We start from the raw sequence: 26,387 nt of genomic DNA, 5'->3' as shown, positions 1-26,387 counted from the left end.
TATCTGAAGATAAACTGCTTCCTGTTTTTGTCATGGGTATTTTCATTCAAGTTACAAAAGTTTTCTTGATATATTGTGGTTATAGTTCAGTTCAGTCAGCCACTGTTTGATAAGCAACTGCTCTACGTCCTTCCCATAACACAACCAACATTTGTTCATAATAACACTGATTTGGATTAAATTGTATACGTCCAATTTGCACCTTGAAGCAGTGATAGCAGATGGGGATTGCATTAAGTAAGATAGTCACAACAAGTGACTTATTATATGGTGCCACCCCCCTCCCTTCCCCTCCCCTCCCCACCCTTCATACAGTTTCACCTGAGGTTGGTTGTACTAATAATTGTGACACACATTATAATATAGATCTTGCAGTTGGATGTTGCTCTCATCTTGGTGTGCCAAGCGGTGGCTTCTCACTTTTTCCTTAAACTGACCCTGTGCAAATGGTAACAGAAAATATAGTGTTACAGAGACATTTTATGTTGTTTGTATCTTTACTGTGAGTATACCACAGGAAATTGGTAAGAATTGATATTTAATGTCCCATCGAGAGTAACACATTCTTGTGTCTATGACACTGAGTGGCATCAAAAATGCTGCTAGGCAATGCATCACTTCAGACACCGAGTACATAACAATCTATTCCATTTTGGATTGAGAAATAAGTGGGCTTGCAATTTGAATATCAATTTACACTTAATGAGTACCTTATTAGTCCATTCATAATTATTATGATCAGTAGTGGTTTGTTTCAGCAAACAATGTCAACTTTGGTCAACAAACGTTTTCACCACACAGTACACTCGAGTTTATGAATTACACATTCTTAAGTGTTTTGATAATATCATACTTAATTCCTCAATTTCTGTTGCATTTAATGGTGTTTGTGTGTATGGTAAGAGAAGTATGAGCAAAGGGTAAGTGAAATAAAGCTTATAAACTTTCTAATCAGCCCAAAGTTTTTAAATGATACAGCAGACTTGTCACCCTTTTGTTCTAGTTTTTAAACAATTTATTTCATTCTTCTGCAGAAATCTGTAACATTCAATGTAATAGGCTCATGGCGACACAGAATTGGAGGTATTTTGCTTACATTCTAGTGATATTTCATAGCCTCCATACTGTAGTTCAGCAAGAAATCACGTACGAGTATACTTGTTCGGAATGTTCAGACAGCTGCAGTTAGACATCCAGTCTAGTTATATATCACTGGGTAGAGCACAGTACTTCATTACCAAGTGAGGGAATCCCCTGTGTGCTGCAGGCAGAGCCCAGGTTGCTGGTGCAGGGCTGCCAACTGTGGCGCACCTATCAGGCAGGCAATGGTACTGGCTGCAGGTGCTGCCGCTGTGCACTCTGGCGGCGCAGGTCAGCACGGATGACTGCGGTGATGACAGTGCCGACCACCAGCGTGATGCAAAGCGCACCGTTGGCCCACATGTCGCCCGCAAGCTCAAACAGCCATGCGTAGAAGAGCGTGAAGGCGATGCCAAATACTTGCACCGACGCATTGAGCATGCCGGCGGAGGTGCCCTCGGGCTCGGGGTACGTCAGCTCTGCCGCTAGTTCGAAGCCGACGGGTAGGTAGCCCGTCATGAAGAACCTGTACACATGGGTGCACAGCACCACTCCCATTAGTATTTACAATTTCACTGTCCAGGATGTTAGAGATACTATATGAGATACTTGTTGATATAACTTCCATATAAGCTACACAGATAATGAAAATGCTCGCCAAAATTTGATGTTAATACTCATCAAACACCACGCTAGTAATGGCAGAAAGTCTATCCTGCGGCGGCACGTGAAAATATGACATACGCTAACTGAGACTAAATCACTGGAGTCATTCCGTAATTAACACTTTACCCCAATGTGAACTCATTGTTAAGTGCATTCCGAGTTACGTAATATGGCATCCAAGGCTGTTCCTGGCAACAGCACGAACGCAACGCAGCTTCCGACATGGAGTGCGTGCTGATATGAATCTAGAAGAGAACTGGGGCCTTACTCTAGCTCGCATGCTCTTATCTATATAGCCACAGTGCAGACTGCCGAAGACACAGCTGACAACATTTTCCTTACTGTCTAGCCGCTAGGCTAGCAAAACGCCACTTCAAATTACTAAATAATTAATTGCTTCATTCCCTAAAGGCCAACGAAGCTCTCGTTATAATTTTGCAATCAGCACACAGGTAAGTATCTATAATAACATTTTAATGTGGCTAGGTTAAATACTTTTGGCGAGAGAATTACTTTAGTTTTACTGCACGCAATAGGTGAGCTCTGAACTTGCCCTTTGGAGAGATGCTACAGCTATAGTTTTATAGCTACCTTTTTGAAACTTCTCACATCTTTGTTGTTATAGCATATCTCCATTCTACTTAAATCTAAACATCCTAGATTTATCTAATCACTTACTTAATCTATCTTGCTTCCGAACTTTTAGGACACAAAAACAGAAAATCATGAATTTCAACCAAAATATTACTTTGTGAGATCCTGCATGCTGTTTCCATTAAATTACAATGAAAAAGGAATCTGTATATAAGTTTTGAAGTTTCTAGCTCCTTCCTGTTGCGCCGATGATTTTTACATAAAACGGCCAAATTTCTAAAACTGTTTAAGTTACCAAACTGAAACTTAACACATTATTATTTTAGCATCAGTCCTGACATGCTATTAACTTTTCAGATTATTTATTTTATTTTTAAGGTACTGTGCAACATTCGTGACGTCATAGCTAATTACAGCGGACTAGGCTGGCAGACAGTATGGGAATTTGAATTTTATATGGTTCCTTCCCTACAAGTTCTTCATGACTGTTACTGAAAACATGGTGTTGTCAGTTTCAGTAGATGCTGCCATGGAATATCTATGACTAATCACTACAAATAACTACAATAATATGAGTATGACCCTTACATCAGTAGACATAATTTCCACCACAAAAGTTTTAAAATCAAAAATTCTAGTGGCTACAATAATATGCCAATAAAGTTGATTAAACAGTGTACCTCTGAGTTTACTGACATTTTAATTTATATGTGTGACCAGTCTTTCATCAGTGGAACATTTCCTAAATGGTTGAAATATACTGAAGTTTCGGCTTTGTATCAGAAAGGAAATAAAACAATACCATCAAACTCCTGTCCTGTTTCATTTTTGCTTGCATTCTCTAAACTTTTACAAAATATAATATACAATCATTATTTTAACCATCTGGCCATGAAGAAAATATAATCCAAATCACTATTCGGATTGCTGTAGAGTCCTGATATTGAAAAAGCTTTCTGCAAATGCAGTGAGGAAGTACTTAATTCATTAGACAATAAATTACAGGCTACAGGTATATTTTGTGATCTGTCAAGGGCATTTTGACTATGTAAATAAAAAGATCCTTTTAAGTAAATTATAATATTATGTTGTAACAAGAAATGCTGAAAAATGATTCTAATCCTATGTATCTGTTAGAAAACAAAGGGGTTCAATAGGAAAGAGATGTGTATTAGGCTATCAGCCATCATCCAACTGGCAACCAATAACATGTGGTGTCCCCCCAATGTTCTGTCTTAGGGCGCTTACTTTCTCATGTGTATATCAATGACCTTTCATCAGTAACATTACCAGATGCCAAGTTCTTGCCAGTACACACCTAAAATATGACGACAAGCAGATAGAAGAAGTTGAACGTGTTAAATTCTTGGAACTGCAGTTTGATAATAAATGTAACTGGCAGGGGCATTCCACAGAACTGCTGAAGTGCCCAAACAAATCTTTATTTGTTGAGTGACTGTTGTCAGACATAGGTGATATAAAAATAAAAAATTACGTGTGCTACACTTATTTTCATTCTATAATGTCATACGGGATTATGTTCTGGGGTAACTCACGTAGCCAAGCTAAGGTTTTCTGAGCTCAAAAATGTGCGATATGAATTATTTGTGGTGTAAAATCAAGAACGTGCTGCAGAAGGTTGTCTAAGGAACTGCGGATACTAACTACGGCTTCCCAATTATTTACTTCTTAATGAAATTTGCCATTAAAAATATATCTTTTTTTCAAACCAACAGCTCGGTTCATGGAATCAATACTAGAAATAAGAATAGCTTTCACAAATATTTAAAATCACCGATTCAGAAAGGTGTCCACCATTCAGCAGTATACAATTTGAATAAGTTGCCAGCAATGATAAGAAGTTTAGTTGCTAATAAACTTCAATTTGAGAAGAGCCTAAAGGATTTATTGGTGGCCATCCTTCTACTCAGCTGATGAATTCCTTAGCAGAACCAATTGATGAGTGTATGCTTTATTAATATCACATAATGTGAATATTGTGTACAGTCTGACTTCTGTACAAATTTTGTGCAATCATTCGATCATGGTAAATAAGTGCTATAAAATATTTTGTTTATTTTATTTGATGATGTGTGGCTACAATAGCCTAAGAATTATAGGCCCCTAAATGTACTGGACATTTAGTATTTGGTGAACAGTTTCATAACCTTTTCAATGTAAATATGCTTAATTTTATTTATTTTTTGACAGTTTCCACATCCAGAAGTGCAATATCTATTCTTATTTTGTAAATATTTATTGTGTATTCTTGTTTTCTGACATGTTCTACATCCCACAGGATCTCCTCACTTTGGATGAGTACACCTAATTTACACTTGTCCGCTGTCCCTATGGATGTGCTACATTGAGGATTCTACTGTATAAGGTGTAAATGATAACTATTTACAATGTACCACAGTGGTGTGGAGAAAGTCAAGACAAACAGTTTTATACAGGGCACTTGTCATCTATGCTTGTATGTCCGAAAGAACATTGCATCGAACTATACAGGCACTGTAAAATAAAGACACTGTCCTAGAAAAAAATGAATAAGACCTTTACTGCAGCAAACTGAATGCAGAGTGAAAATCTCATTCTGGAAACTGAATGTAGTTTACTTTTATACTGAGATACATTTTGCTAGAGGTTTGAATTACTGAGAAAAGAAAGAAGCCCAAAAGTGGTCCTCAAATACATCATTCTCACTCACTCCCCAATAGTCACAATGTTGTTCACGTCACTTCCTCTTAGCACTACTGACAAAAATTAGCGACTAAATGAATTATTTACCATATTCAATCCTTTTTAGTCCCGATTATTATGCCACCGGCTTAGTAGTGCACGTACAAATTATGAAATGGCGTTTGCGTGAATTTCACCTCACAATTTTGTGAATTTTAAAAACATAAATAAAATTAACGGTTAAATCGTTTTGGTTGTTTGGAGTTCTTACTACGGAACTACTGTGCTTGTAAAAGGTAGTTTCATATCGAGCAATGAACGTAATTAGCTTTTGCATAAGGTTTACGAATGTCTTTTTTCTTTCATTACCCTCACTGCGAAGTTCAATTTAATGATGTTAATGAAATAGCTGACAGCCAGTGGCATAATAGTCCAGTCAATGAAGACCGGACAGGGTCGTATGTGGTAAATAATTTGTGTAGTTGCAAATTTTTGTACAGCGGTAGGAAGTATAGAACCTCATACTTAGTTTTCTTTTTCTATCTTCTATGTGCTATGTTTGAAATTTGTGTCAAGAGACAGAAGACCAAAGAGTCCACTAATGATATTTAACTTACTATAATAAACTCTCTTTTAAATAAAGGAAGGCGCAGTCTTCACTTTTTTCTGCTAGCAGGTAGGAGAAACCTCCCAGTTTCGCGCTATTTTTCTTGATCCAGCTACCACTGTGTAAGAATCAATAGCTTAGTCTTTCATTAAGGAATAGTATACTGAATTCATTGAACGTTTATTTGTCCAGTTTGTTTCAAAGACAGACCCTCTATGTATGTTACAGCTATGTAACTATCAGCTTTTCATGTACAGATGTTACGTGAAGAAGACGAAAAATTTCAGACATGTGACTTATTCACCATTGGCGTAACATGAAATGCTAATTTATCATATCATTTTTTTTATTGTGCACCAATGAACCTGCAGTCCCTTAGAAACGACATTTAATTAACCATTCAGCATAACTTGATTGACCGATTGCATTATGGATATGTTGTTGTTGTTGTGGTCTTCAGTCCTGAGACTGGTTTGATGCACCTCTCCATGCTACTCTATCCTGTGCAAGCTTCTTCATCTCCGAGTACCTACTGCAACCTACATCCTTCTGAATCTGCTCAGTGTATTCATCTCTTGGTCTCCCTCTACGATTTTTATCCTTCACACTGCCCTCCAATGCTAAATTTGTGATCCCTTGATGCCTCAGAACATGCCCTACCAACAGGTAACTTCTTCTTGTCAAGTTGTGCCACAATCTCCTCTTCTCCCCAGTTCTGTTCAATACTTCATCATTAGTTATATGATCTACCCATCTAATCTTCAGCATTCTTCTGTAGTACCACATTTACAAAGCTTCTATTCTCTTCTTGTCCAAAATATTTATCATCCATGTTTCACTTCCATACATGGCTACACTCCATACAAATACTTTCAGAAATGACTTCCTGACACTTAAATCTATACTCGATGTTAACAAATTTCTCTTCTTCAGAAACGATTTCCTTGCCACTGCCAGTCTACATTTTATATCCTCTCTACTTCGACCATCATCAGTCAATTTACTCCCTAAATAGTAAAACTCCTTTACTACTTTAAGTGTCTCAATTCCTAATCTAATTCCCTCAGCATCACCCGATTTAATTTGACTACATTCCATTATCCTCGTTTTGCTTTTGTTGATGTTCATCTTATATCCTCCTTTCAAGACACTGTCCAATCCGTTCAACTGTTCTTCCAAGTCCTTTGCTGTCTCTGACAAAATTACAATGTCATCGGCGAACCTCAAAGTTTTTATTTCTTCTCCATGGTTTTTAATACCTACTCCGAACTTTTCTTTTGTTTCCTTTACTGCTTGCTCAGTATACAGATTGAATAGCATAGGGGAGAGGCTACAACCCTGTCTACTCCCTTCCCAACCACTGCTTCCCTTTCGTGCCCCTCGACTCTTATAACTGCCATCTGGTTTCTGTACAAATTGTAAATAGCCTTTCGCTCCCTGTATTTTACCCCTGCCACCTTCAGAATTTGAAGGAGTGTATTCCAGTCAACATTGTCAAAAGCTTTCTCTAAGTCTACAAATGCTAGAAACGTAGGTTTGCCTTTTCTTAATCTTTCTTCTAAGATAAGTTGGAAGGTTAGTATTGCCTCATGTGTTCCAACATTTCTATGGAATCCAAACTGATCTTCCCCGAGGTCCGCTTCTACCAGTTTTTCCACTCGTCTGTAAGGAATTCGCGTTAGTATTTTGCGAATTCTGAGGGTATTTCGCCTGTCTCATACATCTTGCTCACCAGATGGTAGAGTTTTGTCATGACTGGCTCTCCCAAGGCTGTCAGTAGTTCTAATGGAATATTGTCTACTCCCGGGGCCTTGTTTCCACTCAGGTCTTTCAGTGCTCTGTCAAACTCTTCACGCAGTATCTTATCTCCCATTTTGTCTTCATCTACATCCTCATCCATTTCCATAATATTGTCCTCAAGTACATCGCCCTTGTATAAACCCTCTATATTCTCCTTCCACCTTTCTGCCTTCCCTTCTTTGCTTAGAACTGGGTTTCCATCTGAGCTCTTGATATTCATACAAGTGGTTCTCTTCTCTCCAAAGGTCTCTTTAATTTTCCTGTGGGCAGTATCTATCTTACCCCTAGTGAGATAAGCCTCTACATCCCTACATTTGTCCTCTAGCCATCCCTGCTTAGCCATTTTGCACTTCCTGTCGATCTTGTTTTTGAGACGTTTGTATTCCTTTTTGCCTGCTTCATTTACTGCATTTTTATATCTTCTCCTTTCATCAATTAAATTCAATATTTCTTCTGTTACCCAAGGATTTCTATTAGCCCTCGTCTTTTTACCTACTTGATCGTCTGCTGCCTTCACTACTTCATCCCTCAGAGCTACCCATTCTTCTTCTACTGTATTTCTTTCCCCCATTCCTGTCAATTGTTCCCTTATGCTCTCCCTGAAACTCTGTAGAACCTCTGGTTTAATCAGTTTATCCAGGTCCCATCTCCCTAAATTCCCACCTTTTTGCAGTTTCTTCAGTTTTAATCTACAGTTCATAACCAATATATTGTGGTCAAAGTCCACATCTGCCCCTGGAAATGTCTTACAATTTAAGACTTGGTTCCTAAATCTCTGTCTTACCATTATACACTCCTGGAAATTGAAATAAGAACACCGTGAATTCATTGTCCCAGGGAGGGGAAACTTTATTGAACATTCCTGGGGTCAGATACATCACATGATCACACTGACAGAACCACAGGCACATAGACACAGGCAACAGAGCATGCACAATGTCGGCACTAGTACAGTGTATATCCACCTTTCGCAGCAATGCAGGCTGCTATTCTCCCTTGGAGACGATCGTAGAGATGCTGGATGTAGTCCTGTGGAACGGCTTGCCATGCCATTTCCACCTGGCGCCTCAGTTGGACCAGCGTTCGTGCTGGACGTGCAGACCGCGTGAGACGACGCTTCATCCAGTCCCAAACATGCTCAATGGGGGACAGATCCGGAGATCTTGCTGGCCAGGGTAGTTGACTTACACCTTCTAGAGCACGTTGGGTGGCACGGGATACATGCGGATGTGCATTGTCCTGTTGGAACAGCAAGTTACCTTGCCGGTCTAGGAATGGTAGAACGATGGGTTCGATGACAGTTTGGATGTACCATGCACTATTCAGTGTCCCCTCGACGATCACCAGTGGTGTACGGCCAGTGTAGGAGATCGCTCCCCACACCATGATGCCGGGTGTTGGCCCTGTGTGCCTTGGTCGTATGCAGTCCTGATTGTGGCGCTCACCTGCGCGGCGCCAAACACGCATACGACCATCATTGGCACCAAGGCAGAAGCGACTCTCATCGCTGAAGACGACACGTCTCCATTCGTCCCTCCATTCACGCCTGTCGCGACACCACTGGAGGCGGGCTGCACGATGTTGGGGCGTGAGCGGAAGAAGGCCTAACGGTGTGCGGGACCGTAGCCCAGCTTCATGGAGACAGTTCGAATGGTCCTCGCCGATACCCCAGGAGCAACAGTGTCCCTAATTTGCTGGGAAGTGGCGGTGCGGTCCCCTACGGCACTGCGTAGGATCCTACGGTCTTGGCGTGCATCCGTGCGTCGCTGCGGTCCGGTCCCAGGTCGACGGGCACGTGCACCTTCCGCCGACCACTGGCGACAACATCGATGTACTGTGGAGACCTCACGCCCCACGTGTTGAGCAATTCGGCGGTACGTCCACCCGGCCTCCCGCATGCCCACTATACGCCCTCGCTCAAAGTCCGTCAACTGCACATACGGTTCACGTCCACGCTGTCGCGGCATGCTACCAGTGTTAAAGACTGCGATGGAGCTCCGTATGAGACGGCAAACTGGTTGACACTGACGGCGGCGGTGCACAAATGCTGCGCAGCTAGCGCCATTCGACGGCCACCACCGCGGTTCCTGGTGTGTCCGCTGTGCCGTGCGTGTGATCATTGCTTGTACAGCCCTCTCGCAGTGTCCGGACCAAGTATGGTGGGTCTGACACACCGGTGTCAATGTGTCCTTTTTTCCATTTCCAGGAGTGTATAATCTGTGTGATACCTTTTAGTACCTCCAGGATTCTTCCATGTATACAACGTTCTTTTACGATTCTTGAACCAAGTGTTAGCTATGATTGAGTTGTGCTCTGTGCAAAATTCCACCAGGTGGCTTCGTCTTTCATTTCTTACCCCGTATCCATATTCACCTACTACGTTTCCTTCTCTCCCTTTTCCTACTGCCGAATTCCAGTCACCCATGACTACTAAATTTTCGTCTCCCTGCACAATCTGAATAATTTCTTTTATCTCATCATACATTTCATCAATTTCTTCATCATCTGCATAGCTAGTTGGCATATAAACTAGTACTACTGTAGTAGGTGTGGGCTTTGTCTATCTTGGCCACAATAATGTGTTCACTATGCTTTTTGTAGTAGCTTATCCGCACTCCTATTTTTTTATTCATTATTAAACCTACTCCTGCATTACCCCTATTTGATTTTGTATTTATAGCCCTGCATTCACCTGACCAGAAGTCTCATTCCTCCTGCCACCGAACTTCACTTATTCCCACTATATCTAACTTTAACCTATCCATTTTCCTTTTTAAATTTTCTAACCTACTTGCCGGATTAAGGGATCTGACATTCCACACTCCGATCCGTAGAACGCCAGTTTTCATTCTTCTGATAACGACGTCCTCTTGAGTAGCCCCTGCCCGGAGATCAGAATGGGGGACTATTTTACCTCCGGAATATTTTACCCAAGAGGACGTCATCATCATATAATCATACAGTAAAGCTGCATGCCCTCTGGAAAAATTACAGCTGTAGTTTCCCCTTGCTTTCAGCCACTCGCAGTACCAGCACAGCAAGGCCGTTTTGGTTAATGTTCCAGGGCCAGATCAGTCAATCATCCAGACTGTTGCCCCTGCAACTACTGAAAAGGCTGCTGCCCCTCTTCAGGAACCACACGTTTGTCTGGCCTCTCAACAGATACCCCTCTGTTGTGGTTGCACCTACGGTACTGCCATCTGTATCGCTGAGGCACGCAAGCCTCCCCACCAATGGCAAGGTCCATGGTTCATGGTGGGGATTATGCATATACTTTTCAAAATTATGAAACTCCACATCTTTAACTTAGTGAATCCTTCCATCATGAGCCTGAGGTGAACTATAATGATCAGTGTCAGCATTTTTTGTGAGCAATATTCTCTGTGAAGGGAAACTTTTCCAGAAAATTAAGTGGTAGACCCAGAGGAGGCGAAAGTAATTATAGTCTTTATTCTTTATTCCCTTTATGTTCCTTCCGTCTTCTCCAGATAGCAGACAACTCAGAAAGAGCGGCATGAAAATCCTGAACAGTTGGTCCGCGGCGGGGGAGTGGGCTTGGGGGGGGGGGGGGGGCGGGGGGGTGTACCTACATCTACATTGATACTCTGCAAATCACGCGTAAGTGCCCGGCAGAGGGTTCATAGAACCACTTCACAATAGTTCTCTAGTTTGCACTCTCGAGCAGCGTGCGGTAAAAACGAGCTACCTGTGTCTTTCCGTGCGTGCTCTGATTTCGCTTATTTTATTATGATGATTGTTTCTCCCTATGTAGGTCGGCGTCAACAAAATATTTTCGCATTCGGAGAAGAAAGTTGGTGACTGAAATTTCGTGAGAAGATTCCACCACAACGAAAAACGACTTTGTTTTAGTAGTGTCCATCCTGTATCATGTCCGTGACACTGTGTCCCCCACTTTGCGATAATATAAAACGTGCTGCTATTTGTTGAACTTTCTCTGTACTCCGTTAATCCTATGTACCTTTGATCACTTTAGCAAGTTTTTCTTGAAGAAGTCCGAAACCGTGGTCTCTAACGAAGAAAACGCATTACAGTACAAAATTAAAGTACATTAAATTTCATACAAAGAAATGTCCTACTCATTTTTTCTCTAGGGCTAAGAGTTTGCGCTAAGAGAACGAGAGAATATTGAAAATCTTGCCCAAAGCGTATGTACTGTATTTTAGGTTGTTTTTGTAGGCCAATTCGAGGTTGTTTCCGACTCTGTATCAAATCGTTCGTCTCGTCTTCCTCTGCACTACTGTGGTTCGTTGTAAACAGTTATCGTTTACACCCTGTATTGCTCGATTCTTCAATTAATACTGTTTCAGGAACGTTGTAAGTCGGAGTCCGCGAGATCATTGGAATTAACTGACATCTAGTTTCAAATGTCTGCCAGTCAGGTGTTTCTGCACTTCTGTCGCTCTTTTGTGTAACAAACCTGTGAACTCAAAAGACAAATGCGTTAGTTTATTCCAAGCACAGAGCGTGGTTTTCCGAGTAGCTAAAGTGAACTCTATAGGCCTATACATCTTGTGATATGAAGATGGCACGTGACGGCTGAAACCGGTAATTTCTTGTTGAAATTGTGTGTATTGGTGAAGGGAAGGTAAACTGATTTCAAAACAAGTATTTGAAAGACCATCTACGTCTCCAGTATGACCGGAAAGACATTTTTTCCAAAACTTGTCTCAGTTCGGGTTGCCCTTCTTTGCAATAAGCTCAACATCTCTTGTTATTTGTATTTGGTATGCGTCTCATGCACTTGACCAATATTCTTGAATACATTGCCCAGCTGTTTTTATAGACAATCATCTTGTAGATTATTTGCGTTTCCCCAGTGTTCTACCAATGAGCCGAAGTCTCCCACCTCTTTGACGTACGATTGAGCCTATTTGATGATTCCATTTCATATAGCTACAAACGGTCACACCCAGGTATTTGCACGAGTGGAGTGATTCCAATTGTGGTTCACTGATATTGTAATCATAGATATAGATACTGGTGCTGGGAAGGAGTTGACATCCAAGCTGGCCCCACACATGTTCTATTAGGGGCAGAAATGGGGATTTTGCTAGTCAGGGGAGTACCTCACCATCACGCAGACAGTTTGGCATATACCATGTGTTCACGAATACTGTCCTGTTGAAAAATGGCTGGACAGTACTACTGCATGAGAGTTAATACATATGGATGTAGGATGTCGGTGACTTACTATTGTGCCGTTGGACTTATACCTCAATCACTGCCAGCCACAAACTGTAGTCATACCCGATGGCTTCCCACACCTTTAGGGGCTCCGGAACGCCCTATACTTGCAATGTTAAAATAACGCTTATAAATTACATCTTTCCTCACAAAGTGTTTGAGGTAGGAAGTTGAACTTTTTACAGATTATTCATTGGAATATGGGCTACAACGTAACACAGGGATTTTACAAAATTTTAGTTCAGTTATTAAAGATGATTTTTTTTCAATTGTAATGAAAATTCACAACTTTTTTTGCAATTTTTTTATATTCAAAAATATACAGTTTTTTGGAAAAAGGCTGTGTTAAATTATGCAGAAGGTACTGTGTAACATTTACTGAAAGTTTGAAACAAATATGTTTGGAAGATCCTTAGAAAACATGTAATTAGTATGAGAAAATAAAAGTTTTGGGAATCGAGCGACAAAGATTGGATTAACTTTTTAGTGCATTCCAGGTCCATAGGATGGATTATCTTCATCCTCTGCAAACTCCTCCTCCAGCTTCCTCTCGTTCCTCCTCCTGTTTACTCTTGCTTGTATTTCTAGACTCTTTACAGCCCTGTCTGCAGCCCGAAGGCATTCCTTGTCTAAAGCAAGCATCGCTCATTGTTGTGTTCGTAGATTTTGCTACCATTTTCTTCAGTTGCAGTTACTGCAACACTGTTCCAAAAGGTGGTCATGTATGAACACTTATCACATTTCAGTTGTATTTCACTAGCAAGTCCTACGTGATTTATTATGGAGAGTTCCAGACCAACTTCACTACAATGAATACATCTTACACAGTTTGAAAAAATTCCTTTGAGAACCGACATATCAAATATTTCATTCACATCCGATTCGCCCATAAAACATTCATAGTTTTCACTCATTGAACCAAGCTTCTTCTGTGAAGTATTTTCTTTCCCACTTTGACTGCTATGGGCAGGTGTACTTGAGAGGTTAGGTTCACTCACTTGGTTATTGTCTTTATTGTTTACAGTAATAACACATACCTTTGGCTTTCCAACATTTCTCCTTTTCTTAAAAGCCTTCAGAGGATTTCTAATAACTTTACTTTTACTCACTATTATACTTCAACAAAACAGAGACTCAAGAAACAGAATTAATTACGAATATTTTCGAGATAACGACAGAGTAAATAAACATGAAACAATCGACAATCACACCAGCGATATATATTGAACCATCACAGGTTAGCCACAACACATACTTTATCTCACATCACTAAAATGTACCTGATGAACACGGACGTTAATAATAACACCATTTGACAGCAGTTTAACAGCGCCACAGTGGGTCACGCCCATGTAGAACACATTTCAAAAAAAAATTAAAAATAGTTGTAGTCTTCGGAATTGAATAAATTATATATCTATTAAAAGGTAATAGTCTGCAGATTCAGAAAACGCAAAAAAGTAAAAATTGAACTTTTCATGATTTTGAGCCTTTCCGGAGCCCCTTAACGCCAAGAGTCCATTACTTGTCACCGGGTAGCAGGGACAGATATGAAGGGATCATAATACACTTGGTGCACAATATGGTGATCCTCCCTTGTGGTGGCCGACAGAACATTAACGACGAATATGCATGTCCTCACATTCTCACGCAGACCATCATCGGGCCACTGTCACATCCGAATGCAATGCAAATCTGGATACTTGACTCTTCGACCAGACCCACATTGAGGCCTCTTACTGATAACGCAGTCTCACAAGTATGTGGCATTCCGTGTCCTTCACACTGATCACTCAACTTCTGTCAGGCTCGGTAAAAACACAAAACACGGACAATATTAATGCACTGTGGTGGTCGTTCTACCTGCCACAGAGAATAGCAGCTCTTATCATTTACATACCCGCCAGTGGTGTGCACGTGCTCGAAGTTACACTGACGTCCAGCCATGTCTTCTGGATGCTTCACTTAGTCAGGAAGTGTATTTGCCATAGCTCATTAGTGGGAGTCTGTTTTTCGATTTTGAACTGTGGCCTTATGCTATGACTACTTCCGTAAAAATCAAACAACCCTGAGGCAGTGGACTAGCAGTTTGCTGCAGACGTATTTTCGCGCCTCTCTAGAAGGGAAAAACGGCAAAGCCCTTGAGAGCATCATGCATGACGATTTTTTAAGTAGTTTTGCGAGTGGAAGAAATAAACGCATAGGTGAGTGAACGGAGATAGATCCAACCTTGTGTACCTCAACCAACTGTGTATATTTGGTAAATACGATGTTCACCTTTACCTTTTAACGTGACACCACTCTTGTTTCATGTTTTTCCATAGTTTATTTTTAATATAGTTGCAGCTCGGAAATGGCGGGGTAGTTTGTTTACCGTGAGCGTTTAAAGAAACAGGGTCGTGGGAAAATGGACATTTGACAAGAATAGTTTTTAAGTTTTTCCTGGCCTACAATAACAATGCCTCAGATCACCTCGTTCAACTTTTGATCATCAGTTACCTTTAAGAAATACTGTTTAAAATTGATTTCCAGATTTTCGACTTGGTCGAATTAACAGGAGCGATGAATTTTGAGAAAGTAGACCAGAATTTGTTTTTGTGTAAAACAATAAATAAATAAATAAAAATAAAATAAAAACAAAAATTTAATCTGATGTCAATAACTCGCCACAAAAATGGCTCTGAGCACTATGGGACTTAACATCTGAGGTCATCTGTTCCCTAGAACTTAGAACTACTTAAACCTAACTAACCTAAGGACATCAGACATCCATGCCCGAGACAGGATTCGAACCTGCGACCGTAGCGGTCGCGCGGTTCCAAACTGAAATCACTCGCCACTGGTTACTGAATTCTAAAGATATTCTAGTAATGTTTGCTGAATCCCGCTGACAGATTTACTATAACTAACATAATCCGAAAATTGGGTGTAGACTCTAAATTAGCAAACCTAACTTGTGAAACACAGACACGGCATCCAAAGTGAAATTTATTGGAGAAATTCGAGGTGTGGCTAGAAAAAAACCGGACTAGTACCGGTGAAACAATAAAACGAATGCAGTAAGGCCGAAAGTCGCGTGGCCTGTCACGTGACTCTCGCTCCGCCTACTGCTCGAGTTTCATCTGCCTCCTGCACTCAGTCTGCCCGTGGCGTCTGTTTTAAGTAGTTGACGTTTTGTCTGTGCGTCGGAAAATGTTGAGTGTACAGAAAGAACAGCGTGTTAACATCAAATTTTGTTTCAAACTAGGAAAATCTGCAAGTGAAACGTTTGTAATGTTACAACAAGTGTATGGCGATGATTGTTTATCGCGAACACAAGTGTTTGAGTGGTTTAAACGATTTAAAGATGGCCGCGAAGACACCAGTGATGCCACTCGTACTGGCAGGCCATTGTCAGCAAAAACTGATGCAAACATTGAAAAAATCGGTAAACTTGTTCGACAAGATCGCCGTTTAACAATCAGAGCAGTGTCTGAGTTAACAGGAGTTGACAAGGAAAGTGTTAGGCAGATTCTTCATGAAAGTTTCAACATGAACAAAGTGTGTTCAAAAATGGTTCCAAAGTGTTTCACAATTGAACAGAAAGGAACGCCGAAGAATGATTTGTTCTGACATCCTCGAAAACATTGAAAGTGATCCCACCTTCTTACAAAATGTTATTACTTGCGATGAATCGTGGTTTTTTACTTACGATCCCGAAACTAAACGCCAATCGATGCATTGGAAAATTCCTGGTTCTCCACGACAAAAAAAAGCACGAATGTGAAAATCGAAATTCAAGGCAATGATGATCGTTTTTTTTTTTTTTACATCAAAGGGATTGTGCACATTGATTGGGTACCAGAGGGACAAACAGTGAATCAGCATTACTACATTAGCGTCCTGGCTACCCTACGTGAGCGAGTACGGAGAAAACTGAACGATTTGTGGAGCAAAAAGTCATGGATCCTTCACCAAGACAATGCTCCAGCTCACAGTGCGTTGTCAGTGAAGACGTTTTTGGCAAAACACAACATTCCCATCTTAGATCATCCACCCTACTCACCTGATTTGGCCCCCTGTGACTTTTTTCTTTTCCCTAAAGTCAAGTCAGCTTTGAAAGGAACTAGATTTGAGACTGTTGAAGCAGTAAAAGAAAAACCGACGGAAGTAATGTATGGACTTGCCGAAAATGATCTGCAGCATTGCTATGAACAGTGGAAAATTCGTATGGAGCGGTGTAGAGACCGAGGAGGAGAGTACATTGAAGGAGATAACATGAAATTGTAAATAATTGTAAATAAATGTTTTTTCCAGCATCAGTCCGGTTTTTTTCTAGCCGCACCTCGTATGTTAGTCTTTCGAAATAAGCGCAGGTGGTGACCCATCACCAATTCTTTTCAATTGTGTTCTACAAAAAATAGTAAGAATTTACAATGAAAAACTGATTGAATATAAGATTTCACCAATAATTCTGCGAAGAGGAAACAAAAATATTAGAATAAATTATCTCGCATTTGCAGATGAGTTTCCTATACTTTCTGAAAATGTGACATCTGTTGTAATACAAATTAGTCTTTTAGAACAAATAGCCAGTAGGGCCTGTTTAAGAATCTCTGGGGAGAAATCCATTTCTTTTACAAACATTAAAAGTACATCGAAATTTCTGAAAACAGATATTGGCCAAATTGAAAGAGTTAAAAACCTGAATATCTTGGCGAGATAATCCAGAAAATGGTTTGGAAAAAGCTGCTATACAGTAAAGGATACATACAAGGGATAGCACATATGGTATAACCAAAGACTCTTACAACAAAATAAGCCTGTCTAAAAATGAAAACCAGGGCATTACAGTACAGTCGTGAAGTCAGAATGTGTATATGGAAGCGAAAGTCTAGCAGTGAACTATCATTTAGATAAATCATTAGGAAGACATTAGGTCCACGAAAAATTATGAAAGGCTGAAACGTATCAGAAGTAATGGGAAAAATAGGGCTGTTGGTTTTTGTACACTTATAGCGAATGCAAGACAGTAGCTTAACCAAAAACATCTTCAAATATTTGTGGGATAAGATGGCAACGACAAGGTGGATCCACGAAGTAAAAAAAATATATCTATATAAAAGCTGAAGAAACAACTAACAGAAGCGTTTGGCGAAAAAATAGTGAATATGGAAGGATTCGAAGGTAGAAGAATGAAAAAAATTGGTATGGAGTGGTCAGAAGGCAGGTATAAAAAACATAATGAACAGATGAAGAACTCCTGGAAGAAAATAAAAGAAGAACTTATAAGAAAGTGAAATTGGCAGAAAGTGTTGGCCTACCTGATAAAAAAAGAGAATAAAAAAACAGATGTGCGCAAAGCGATTGAAAACTATCGTCGTTTGACGGTGTGTGAGATAGAGGCGCCCTGTTCAGGCGTGCTGAAATCCGGAGTACGTTCGAAACTAAATGAACATTTAGCTGTGAAAAAGACCTGGTCCCGATGGATTCCGCACAATTTCACCTGAGCACAACATCAGGCTACTGTAAACTAGTGTAAGGGAACACGAAAAATTCGAGCGAGGGAATGCAAAATACGACACAACATCGTAACTAGAGATGAACTTGGAAATACGCAAAAGAGCCGGAAACTCTGTTCCAGTTATCTGTCTGGGTGTCCTAAGATGAAGCAAAACCAATAAAACAGACCCTTGCGCTAAGCTCTCGCAGGACAGTGGTCGCATATTTCTGTGGTAGCACTGAACACATTACTATAATTCCTTTTAGACAATTGAAGAGCAGTATGCCACAAGTCACCGAAGAAATAAAGAAAAACAACTTAGTGAGGAGGAGTACATTAGTATTTAACGTCCCGTCGGCAACAACGTCTTTAGACACAGAGCAGAAGCTCGGATTAGGGTAGGATGAAGGAAACTGGGCGTGCCCTTTTGAAGGAACCATACAGGCATCTACCTTAAGCTATTTTGGGAAATCACGGAAACCCTAAATCTGGATGGCCGGATGCAGGTGTGGAACATCGTCTTGCCCAATGCCAGTCCAGTATGCTAGGCACTGCGCTACCCCACTCGGTACTGTGCGCTGAGTGATCCAGAACTTAATTTGGCGTTAGAAGAAGCTACAAGGCGCCACGTATCACCTTCGTCGCACACCACAACGCCTTGGACTCCGCTAGAGATGGGCAAGAAAACATGCAGAATGAACGCCACAGGATTGGTGTCGCATGCTCTTTACTGACGAAACTAACATCCGTTTGTACCATGTGTAAGGTTACTAGTTTATTTTTTGGTATTCAATGAAAGTGATGTGAGCTCTATTTTTATTCGATGTGTCGTACTTCATATTTGTGTACTGGATATTTTTCAAACAGAAGTCTTCAATAGCCGATATTTTACGCCACAGAAATTCTGAGTACAAGCAGTATGATCTTTGGTTGTCAGTAGCATTCAGAGAGAAATAAGTGAGAGTCAGGTGTTGGTTACGCTGCTGTGCGGTGTGAAAATACAAAGTCTACAACTTCGCTTCCGCCGTTTTTTATTGAATTTCGGGGCTTTATTGTGAAAAAGTTACAAAAAAATTAATAGTTCATAGCATTTGCCATCGCTGGCCACTACATTCTCTTATCTTTCGGATAGCATACGAATCTCGTGGCAGAATAACCGGGCGTCTTTTGTGGGGATCCATGAATCGATTCAATTTTGCACTTATTCATATGATCGAAAGTGCTGGTCAGCCAGACTGTATGCCACTAATCGAAAAAGGTGGTAGTCAGAGAGAGCAACGTATGGAGAATACGGCGGGAGGGATAGGACTTCTCATTTCAACGTTTCCGTGTATACTTCGACGGCTTTTGCGACATGGGGTCGACCACTGACCTGCTGCAAAATTACCTTTACGTGTCTGTCACTGTATTTTGGCCGTTTGGGTTTCAGTGCTGGGCTCTAACGCATCAATTGTTTTTAATAATGATGTCATGTGACTGTCTTCGTCTGTTTCAGTAGATACGAAAACGTTCTGTCTTCCACCGCCATGCCGGTTCAAAAATGGTTCAAATGGCTCTGAGCACTATGGGACTTAATTTCTGAGGTCATCAGTCCCCTAGAACTTAGAACTACTTAAACCTAACTAACCTAAGGACATCACACATATCCATGCCCGAGGCAGGATTCGAACCTGAGACCGTAGCGGTCGCGCGGTTCCAGACTGTAGCGCCTAGAACCGCTAGGCCACTCCGGCCATGCCGGTCTTCGACATCAAAATCACCGTTCTTAAGACGTTGAAAATATTCTCTGCACGTTCTTCCACTAATAGTTCCCTCACCATTGGTCTTACCCAGCATTTTAAGAGCCACAGCCGCAGATTTATTCATGTTAAAGCAGAAAATGAAAACTTCCCTCAAAGGCCGAGAAATGGGTACGTAAGTTGACGTACTTAATCGAGAACAGCCTTCTGATGCAATCACAAATCGACTAATATTTTTATGAAATTAGATGACTAAGCTTATTGTATTACACCTACGACCAACCACCTGAACCCCACTTGCCGCTACTGCCGTCTATTGCCAAACGGCGGAAGCAAAGTTGTAGACCTAATAACTAGCAGAACACAGAGATGCAAATACAGAGGATATTGGTTTTTGGGAAGTATGATTTGGTAAAGACTGATTTGAGAAGTTTGAAGATACACCGATAAGCCAAAACGTTATGACCACACCCCCTTGCGACTTTGGATGCTGCCTGATGGCGATGCGGGCACGTGACGCGGTAACAGAAGTATGTAAGCGGAGCAGACACGGATGGGGGATCATCCTAGCTATGGGCTGCAAATGGAGAAATCCATTGACACAAGCGACGTTGACAAAGGCAGATTATTATTACGCACTGCCTGTGAACGTGCAGCTCGACAACGGCGGACCTGGTCGACTGTTCACGTGCTACTGTCGTGAGCATCTATGGAGAGAGGTAGAAGGACAATGAAACTACCGTAGGCGCTAAATGGTTGGAAGCCCACGACTCTTCAAAGAACGTGTGGTTCGGAGGCTTGTCTACTCTGTAAAGTAGGATGGATGGTGACTTGGAGTATCTCTGCCGAAACAGCACAATGCTTGTGCACACGCAAGTGTTTCGGAGCTCACCGTTCATCGTACATGGTTGAATATGGAGCTCCGCAGCAGACCATCCCTACGTGTTTACATGTTGACCCAACGACATCGTTAGCTACGATCGCAGTGGGGGGACCATCGGGAATCGACCGTCAATCAATGGAAACGTGTCGGCTCTTCAGGTGAATCACATTTTTTCTACACTAGGTCGGTTCTCGTATCCACAAACCCAGGCTGCTCGAAATGTGCAGCGCGCCACGGACGCAGGCTGGTGGAAGCAGTATTATGTTATGAGAGACATTCCTCTGCGCTTGCATAGGATTTTTTATAGTAAACGAAGGCACGCTGACTGCTGAGAATCACATGCATCCTTTCGTGTTTGATATCTTACCCGACGGCGGTATCGTCTTTCAGCAATCCGTGTCTCGGAGCCAGTACAGTGTTACAGTGGGTTGATCAGCATTATAGTGAACTCATGTTGAGGTCTCGGTGACCAAATTCGCCTGATGTAAATCTTGTGGAGCCTAACTGGGTCGCTACTGCGCGCCATCACCTTATACGCAAATCAGCGGTCCGATATTTACGCTAATTGCACGACATGTGCGTAGACATTTAATGACACATACGTCCACAAACCTACTAACAAGCTCTCGTATCCCTCATCAGCAGAATCAGCGATGTATTTCGTTCCAAAGAAGGACAAATAAGCCGTTAAGCAGATGGTCATAATGTTTTGGCTCATCAGTTGTTGCCCCATTTGCTGGCTCGCGCGTACTTTATGACGAATTGCTGAAAAGCAAATTTTCTGGATTTACTCTTTATGGCTTAGGGTCAGTTAATTTGATGTCGAGACGAGATTAAGCAAAATTGTCTGTTCACATGGCTAGAATTCAGGGCTACAGTTTGACTACTCCTTTGCCGTTTCAGTAACGTACTATATGGCAGTGTGATACACACATAAGAAAAAGTTTTGCATTACCTCGGTTCCGAGAGTTCCTAAACCTGTACAGAAAATTGGAATGGAGATCAACATAAACATCATTTCCGCCCTTTTTATTGCTCATGAAAACCACACATTACATGTTGTACCACCATACAGCGAGACCTTCAGATGTGGTGGTCCAGATTTCTATACACACCGGTACCCCTAATACCCAATAGCGCGTCCTCTTGCATTGATGCGTGACTGTATTCGTCGTGGCATGCTATCCACAAGTTCATCAAGGCACTGTTGGTCCAGATTGTCCCACTCCTCAATCTATCCCAGGCATTTTCGATAGGGTTCAATGTCTGGAGAACATGTTGGTCACTCTAGTCGAGTGATGTCGTTATCCTGAAGGAAGTGCACGGGGGGGGGGGGGGGGGGGGGCGCTAATTGTCGTCCACGGAGACGAATGACTCGCCAATATGCTGCCGATATGGTTGCACTATCGGTCGGAGGATGGCATTAACGTATCGTACATCCGTTACGGCGCCTTCCATGACCACCAGCTGCGTACGTCGGCCTCACATAATGCCACCCCAAAACAGCTGGAAACCTCCACCTTGCTGCACTCGCTGGACAGTGTGTCTAAGGCGTTCAGCCTGACCGGGTTGCCTCCAAACACGTTTCCGACGATTGTCTTGTTGAAGGCATATCCGACACGCATCGGTGAAGAGAACGTGATGCCAATCCTGAGCGGTCCATTCGGTATGTTGTTGGGCCCATCAGTACCACGCTGCATGGTGTCGTGGTTGCAAAGATGGACCTCGCCATGGACGTCGGGACTAAAGTTGCGCATCATGCAGCCTGTTGCGCGCAGTATGAGTCTTAACATGGCGTCCTGTAGCTGCACGAAAAGCATTATTCAAAATGGTGGCGTTGCTGCCAGAGTTGCTCCGAGCCATAATCCGTAGGTAGCTGTCATCCACTGCAGTAGCAGCCCTTGGACGGTCCGAGCGAGGCATGTCCAGCACAGTTCCTGTCTCTCTGTATCTCCTCAATGTCCGAACAACACCGCTCTGGTTCACTGCGAGACACCTGGACACCTGGACACTTCCCTTGTTGAGAGCCCTTCCTGGCACAAAGTAACAATGAGGACGCAATCGAACCGCGGTATTGACCGTCTAGGCATGGTCTAACTACAGATAACACGAGCCGTGTACCTCCGTCCTGGTGGAATGACTGGAACTGATTGACTGTCGGACCCCCTTCGTCTAATAGACGCTGCTCATGCACGGTTGTTTACATCCTTGGGCGGGTTTAGTGACATCTCTGAACAGTCAAAGGGACTGTGTCTGTGATACAATATCCAAAGTCAACGTCTATGTTCAGGAGTTCTGGGAACTGGAGTGATTCAAGACTTTTTTTGATGTGTGTATGTTTTTTAATAAGAAGTGATTTTTGTAAAGATGGTTTTAATTGTCAAGGAATGAGTTTGATTATTCACAATATAGTTTTTGAACGCTAGTCTCTTTTCAGTTATTTACTAATTCGAGTTTCTACTCATGTCTTTTCATGAATATTTTCTTTTGCAGTTGTGTGTTACCGCATTGCACTGAGCGAAATACGCTGCTATGCACAGCTGCTTTTCCTTGCACTACGCTGGACAAGGTTTCTTTTCTTTAGTTGGTTCGTTGCTGCTCTGCATTTTTTTTATTTTCATGACTTTCGAGCAGTACCAAATTTCCGTTGCCACAAGGTAAGCCACAAAATTTGTTAGGGCCAGTTTAGCGTCGCAGTCTGGACGGAGTAAGATCACTCTTAGTAAAACGTTGAATTTAAAAATGTAGGCAAAGTTTGCTCAGATTTTATTTGTTGTGCAGACAGTCTCATTGTTACTGTGAAGTGTTACATCCGCTTAGTGTCATTTAATGTTTGGAATTTTATGTAGTCCTTTGCGTACATTAATTTCCAGGACATTTATTGAAAGCATTTTGGAAATTAATTCTTTAGATTTGTAATTTTCTGTGCAATGTTCATTACGTTAGTTATGTGACGTCAAGCATTGTAGCTCTGTTCACTGCACTGCACGATAAAGAGTTTTTCAGAACTGCTTTTTGAGTATACAGTTTTACGTTTTATAATTTTTTTAAAAATTTGGAAATTTGTGGTAAGTTGTTATGGGACCAAACTGCTGAGGTCATCGGTCCCTAAGTTTACACACTACTTAATCTAATTTAAACTAACTTACGCTAAGGACAACAGACACACCCATGCCCGAGGGAGGAATCGAACCTCCGACGGGGGAGCCGCGAGGACCGTGACAGGACGCCTCAGACAGCGCGGCATTTTTTTTATATACATAAAAGTTATTTGCAGTACAGTTATACAGTTTCAGACTGATTCGGCGACTCTTTCATCAGACAGCTTTCTCGTAAACACGCCTGCATTGTTCAGGTTCACATTCAAATCAAATGGTTCGAATGGCTCTGAGCCCTATGGGACTTAACATCTGAGGTCATCAGTCCCCTAGAACTTAGAACTACGTAAACCTAACTATCCTGAGGACATACACGCATCCATGCCCGAGGCAGGATTCGAACCTGCGACCGTAGCAGTCGCGCGATTCCGAACTGAAGCGCCTAGAACCGCTCGGCCACCGCGGCCAGCTCACATTCAAAACACGTATACACTAAAGTTTAAGAATGGGAAAGCAGATTAATTTACAATTACAACATAGTAGAAAAACATAAAACATGACAGTTACACGTAACAATCACTGATAACGTGAAACTTCCTGGCAGATTAAAACTGTGTGCCCGACCGAGACTCGAACTCGGGACCTTTGCCTTTCGGGGGCAAATGCTCTACCAACTGAGCTACCGAAGCACGACTCACGCCCGGTACTCACAGCTTTACTTCTGCCAGTACCTCGTCTCCTACCTTCCAAACTTTACAGAAGCTCTCCTGCGAACCTTGCAGAACTAGCACTCCTGAAAGAAAGGATATTGCGGAGACATGGCTTAGCCACAGCCTGGGGGATGTTTCCAGAATGAGATTTTCACTCTGCAGCGGAGTGTGCGCTGATATGAAACTTCCTGGCAGATTAAAACTGTGTGCCCGACCGAGACTCGAACTCGGGACCTTTGCCTTTCGCGGGCAAGTGCTCTACCAACTGAGCTACCGAAGCACGCCTCACGCCCGGTACTCTCAGCTTGGTCGGGCACACAGTTTTAATCTGCCAGGAAGTTTCATATCTGCGCACACTCCGCTGCAGAGTGAAAATCTCATTCTTACTGATAACGTGTTTGGAGACAACGCGGTAACACCAAATGCCTCCAACAACACGTCTCCCATGTCAGTGAGGTCTTGTGGAGTGATGCTATGGGGTGGCTTTATATGGGACAAGCGTACATTTCTGGTCGTTGTTGAGGGCAACCCCACTGATGTACGGTGCAGGGGCGAGATTCTATAACCAATAGTGGGACTGTATCACTAACATTTTGGTGAGAATTTCATCTCGTGGATGATAACTCTCGTGTTCATCTTGCTGTACGCTGCAGACTGCAGTGACCTGCCTGTTCCCCGGACATGAACACAATCGGACATGTGTGGAATAGACTGAAACGAGCTGTTTTTGGAAGTCGACAATGACCGAGAATTCTCCGCAACTTACGCAGGATCACCATTAAAAAGTGGAGCAGTCTTGACCAGGGCTGGCATGATGAACTGGTTTGCTACAACTGATTCACGGCAGAATCCGAGGAAGGGGACGTTCAACCACGTATTGACTTTGCTCAGGTGTGCTGTGAATAAATTTATTTATTTGATTCGGTGATCTGGACGCATTACAAATGATTATATACAAATGCTGTCTAACCAATTTTTACTTTCTACGTCATGAAATTCAAAGTAAAGGAGTGATGCAAAACTTTTGTCGACGTGTTAGTAACTCCCAACAATTCCTTAAGCCAAAGTAATCAGGTGAGGGTCTTACATTGAGGTGACGAAAGTCATGAGATAGCGATGTGAAAATAGCATACAGATGGCGGTAGTATCGCGTGCACGAGATATGAAAGGGCAGTGCACTGGCGGAGCTGTTATTTGCACTCACGTGGTTCGTGTGAAAAGGTTTACAACTTGATTATGGCCGCCCGCCGGGAATTAATAGCTTTTGAACCTGCAATGGTAGTTGGAGCTAGAAGTATGGGACATTCAATTTCGGAAATCCTCAGGGAATTCAGTATTCCTAGATCCCCAGTGTCAAGAGTGGGCCGAGAATATTGAATTTCAGGCATTATCTCTCCCCATAGACAACGCGGTGACCGACGGCCTTCACTTAACGAACGAGAGCAGCGGCGCTTGCGTAGTGTTGTCTGTGCTAACAGGCAAGCAACAGTGCGTGGAGAAGCAGCAGAAACCAGCGTGAACGCACGGCGAAAGTATCCGACAGGAGACTGTGGCGAAATGTGCGTTAATGGCCTGTGGGAGCAGACGACCGAGTGAGAACCTTTGCTAACAACACGACATCGCCTGCAGCGACTCTCTTGGGCTCGTGACCATACAGGTTGGACCCCAAACGACTGCACAACCGTGCCCTGATCAGATGGGTCCCGATTTCGGTGCTGATGGTAGGGTTCGACAGTGGATCGGATCCCAGGAAGCTACGGCAGTGTGCAAGCTGGTGGTTGCTCCATAATGGTGTAGGCTGTGTTTGCGTGGCCGAGTGGTTCTAGGCGCAACAGTCTGGA

General features: G+C 42.2%; 1 protein-coding gene and 1 non-coding gene across 2 annotated transcripts in view; both read right to left on the bottom strand.

The window, feature by feature from the left end:
• Positions 1-310: 310 nt before the first annotated feature.
• LOC124709056 (feline leukemia virus subgroup C receptor-related protein 2) overlaps positions 311-26,387 on the bottom strand; it is a 731,120-nt gene continuing 705,043 nt past the window's right edge. Inside the window, exon 7 of the mRNA XM_047240704.1 lies at positions 311-1,606. Coding sequence (XP_047096660.1) covers positions 1,315-1,606 — 292 coding nt within the window. The 3' untranslated portion in view covers positions 311-1,314. The remainder of the gene's footprint in view (positions 1,607-26,387) is intronic.
• Positions 24,452-24,526, bottom strand: Trnas-cga. The gene has a single exon. It is a non-coding gene; the product is annotated as a tRNA-Ser (tRNA).

Source organism: Schistocerca piceifrons, chromosome 7 (assembly GCF_021461385.2).
Source record: "Schistocerca piceifrons isolate TAMUIC-IGC-003096 chromosome 7, iqSchPice1.1, whole genome shotgun sequence".
In the NCBI taxonomy this organism is placed as follows: Eukaryota; Metazoa; Arthropoda; class Insecta; order Orthoptera; family Acrididae; genus Schistocerca; species Schistocerca piceifrons.
This window is presented reverse-complemented; position numbering and strand designations above follow the sequence as displayed.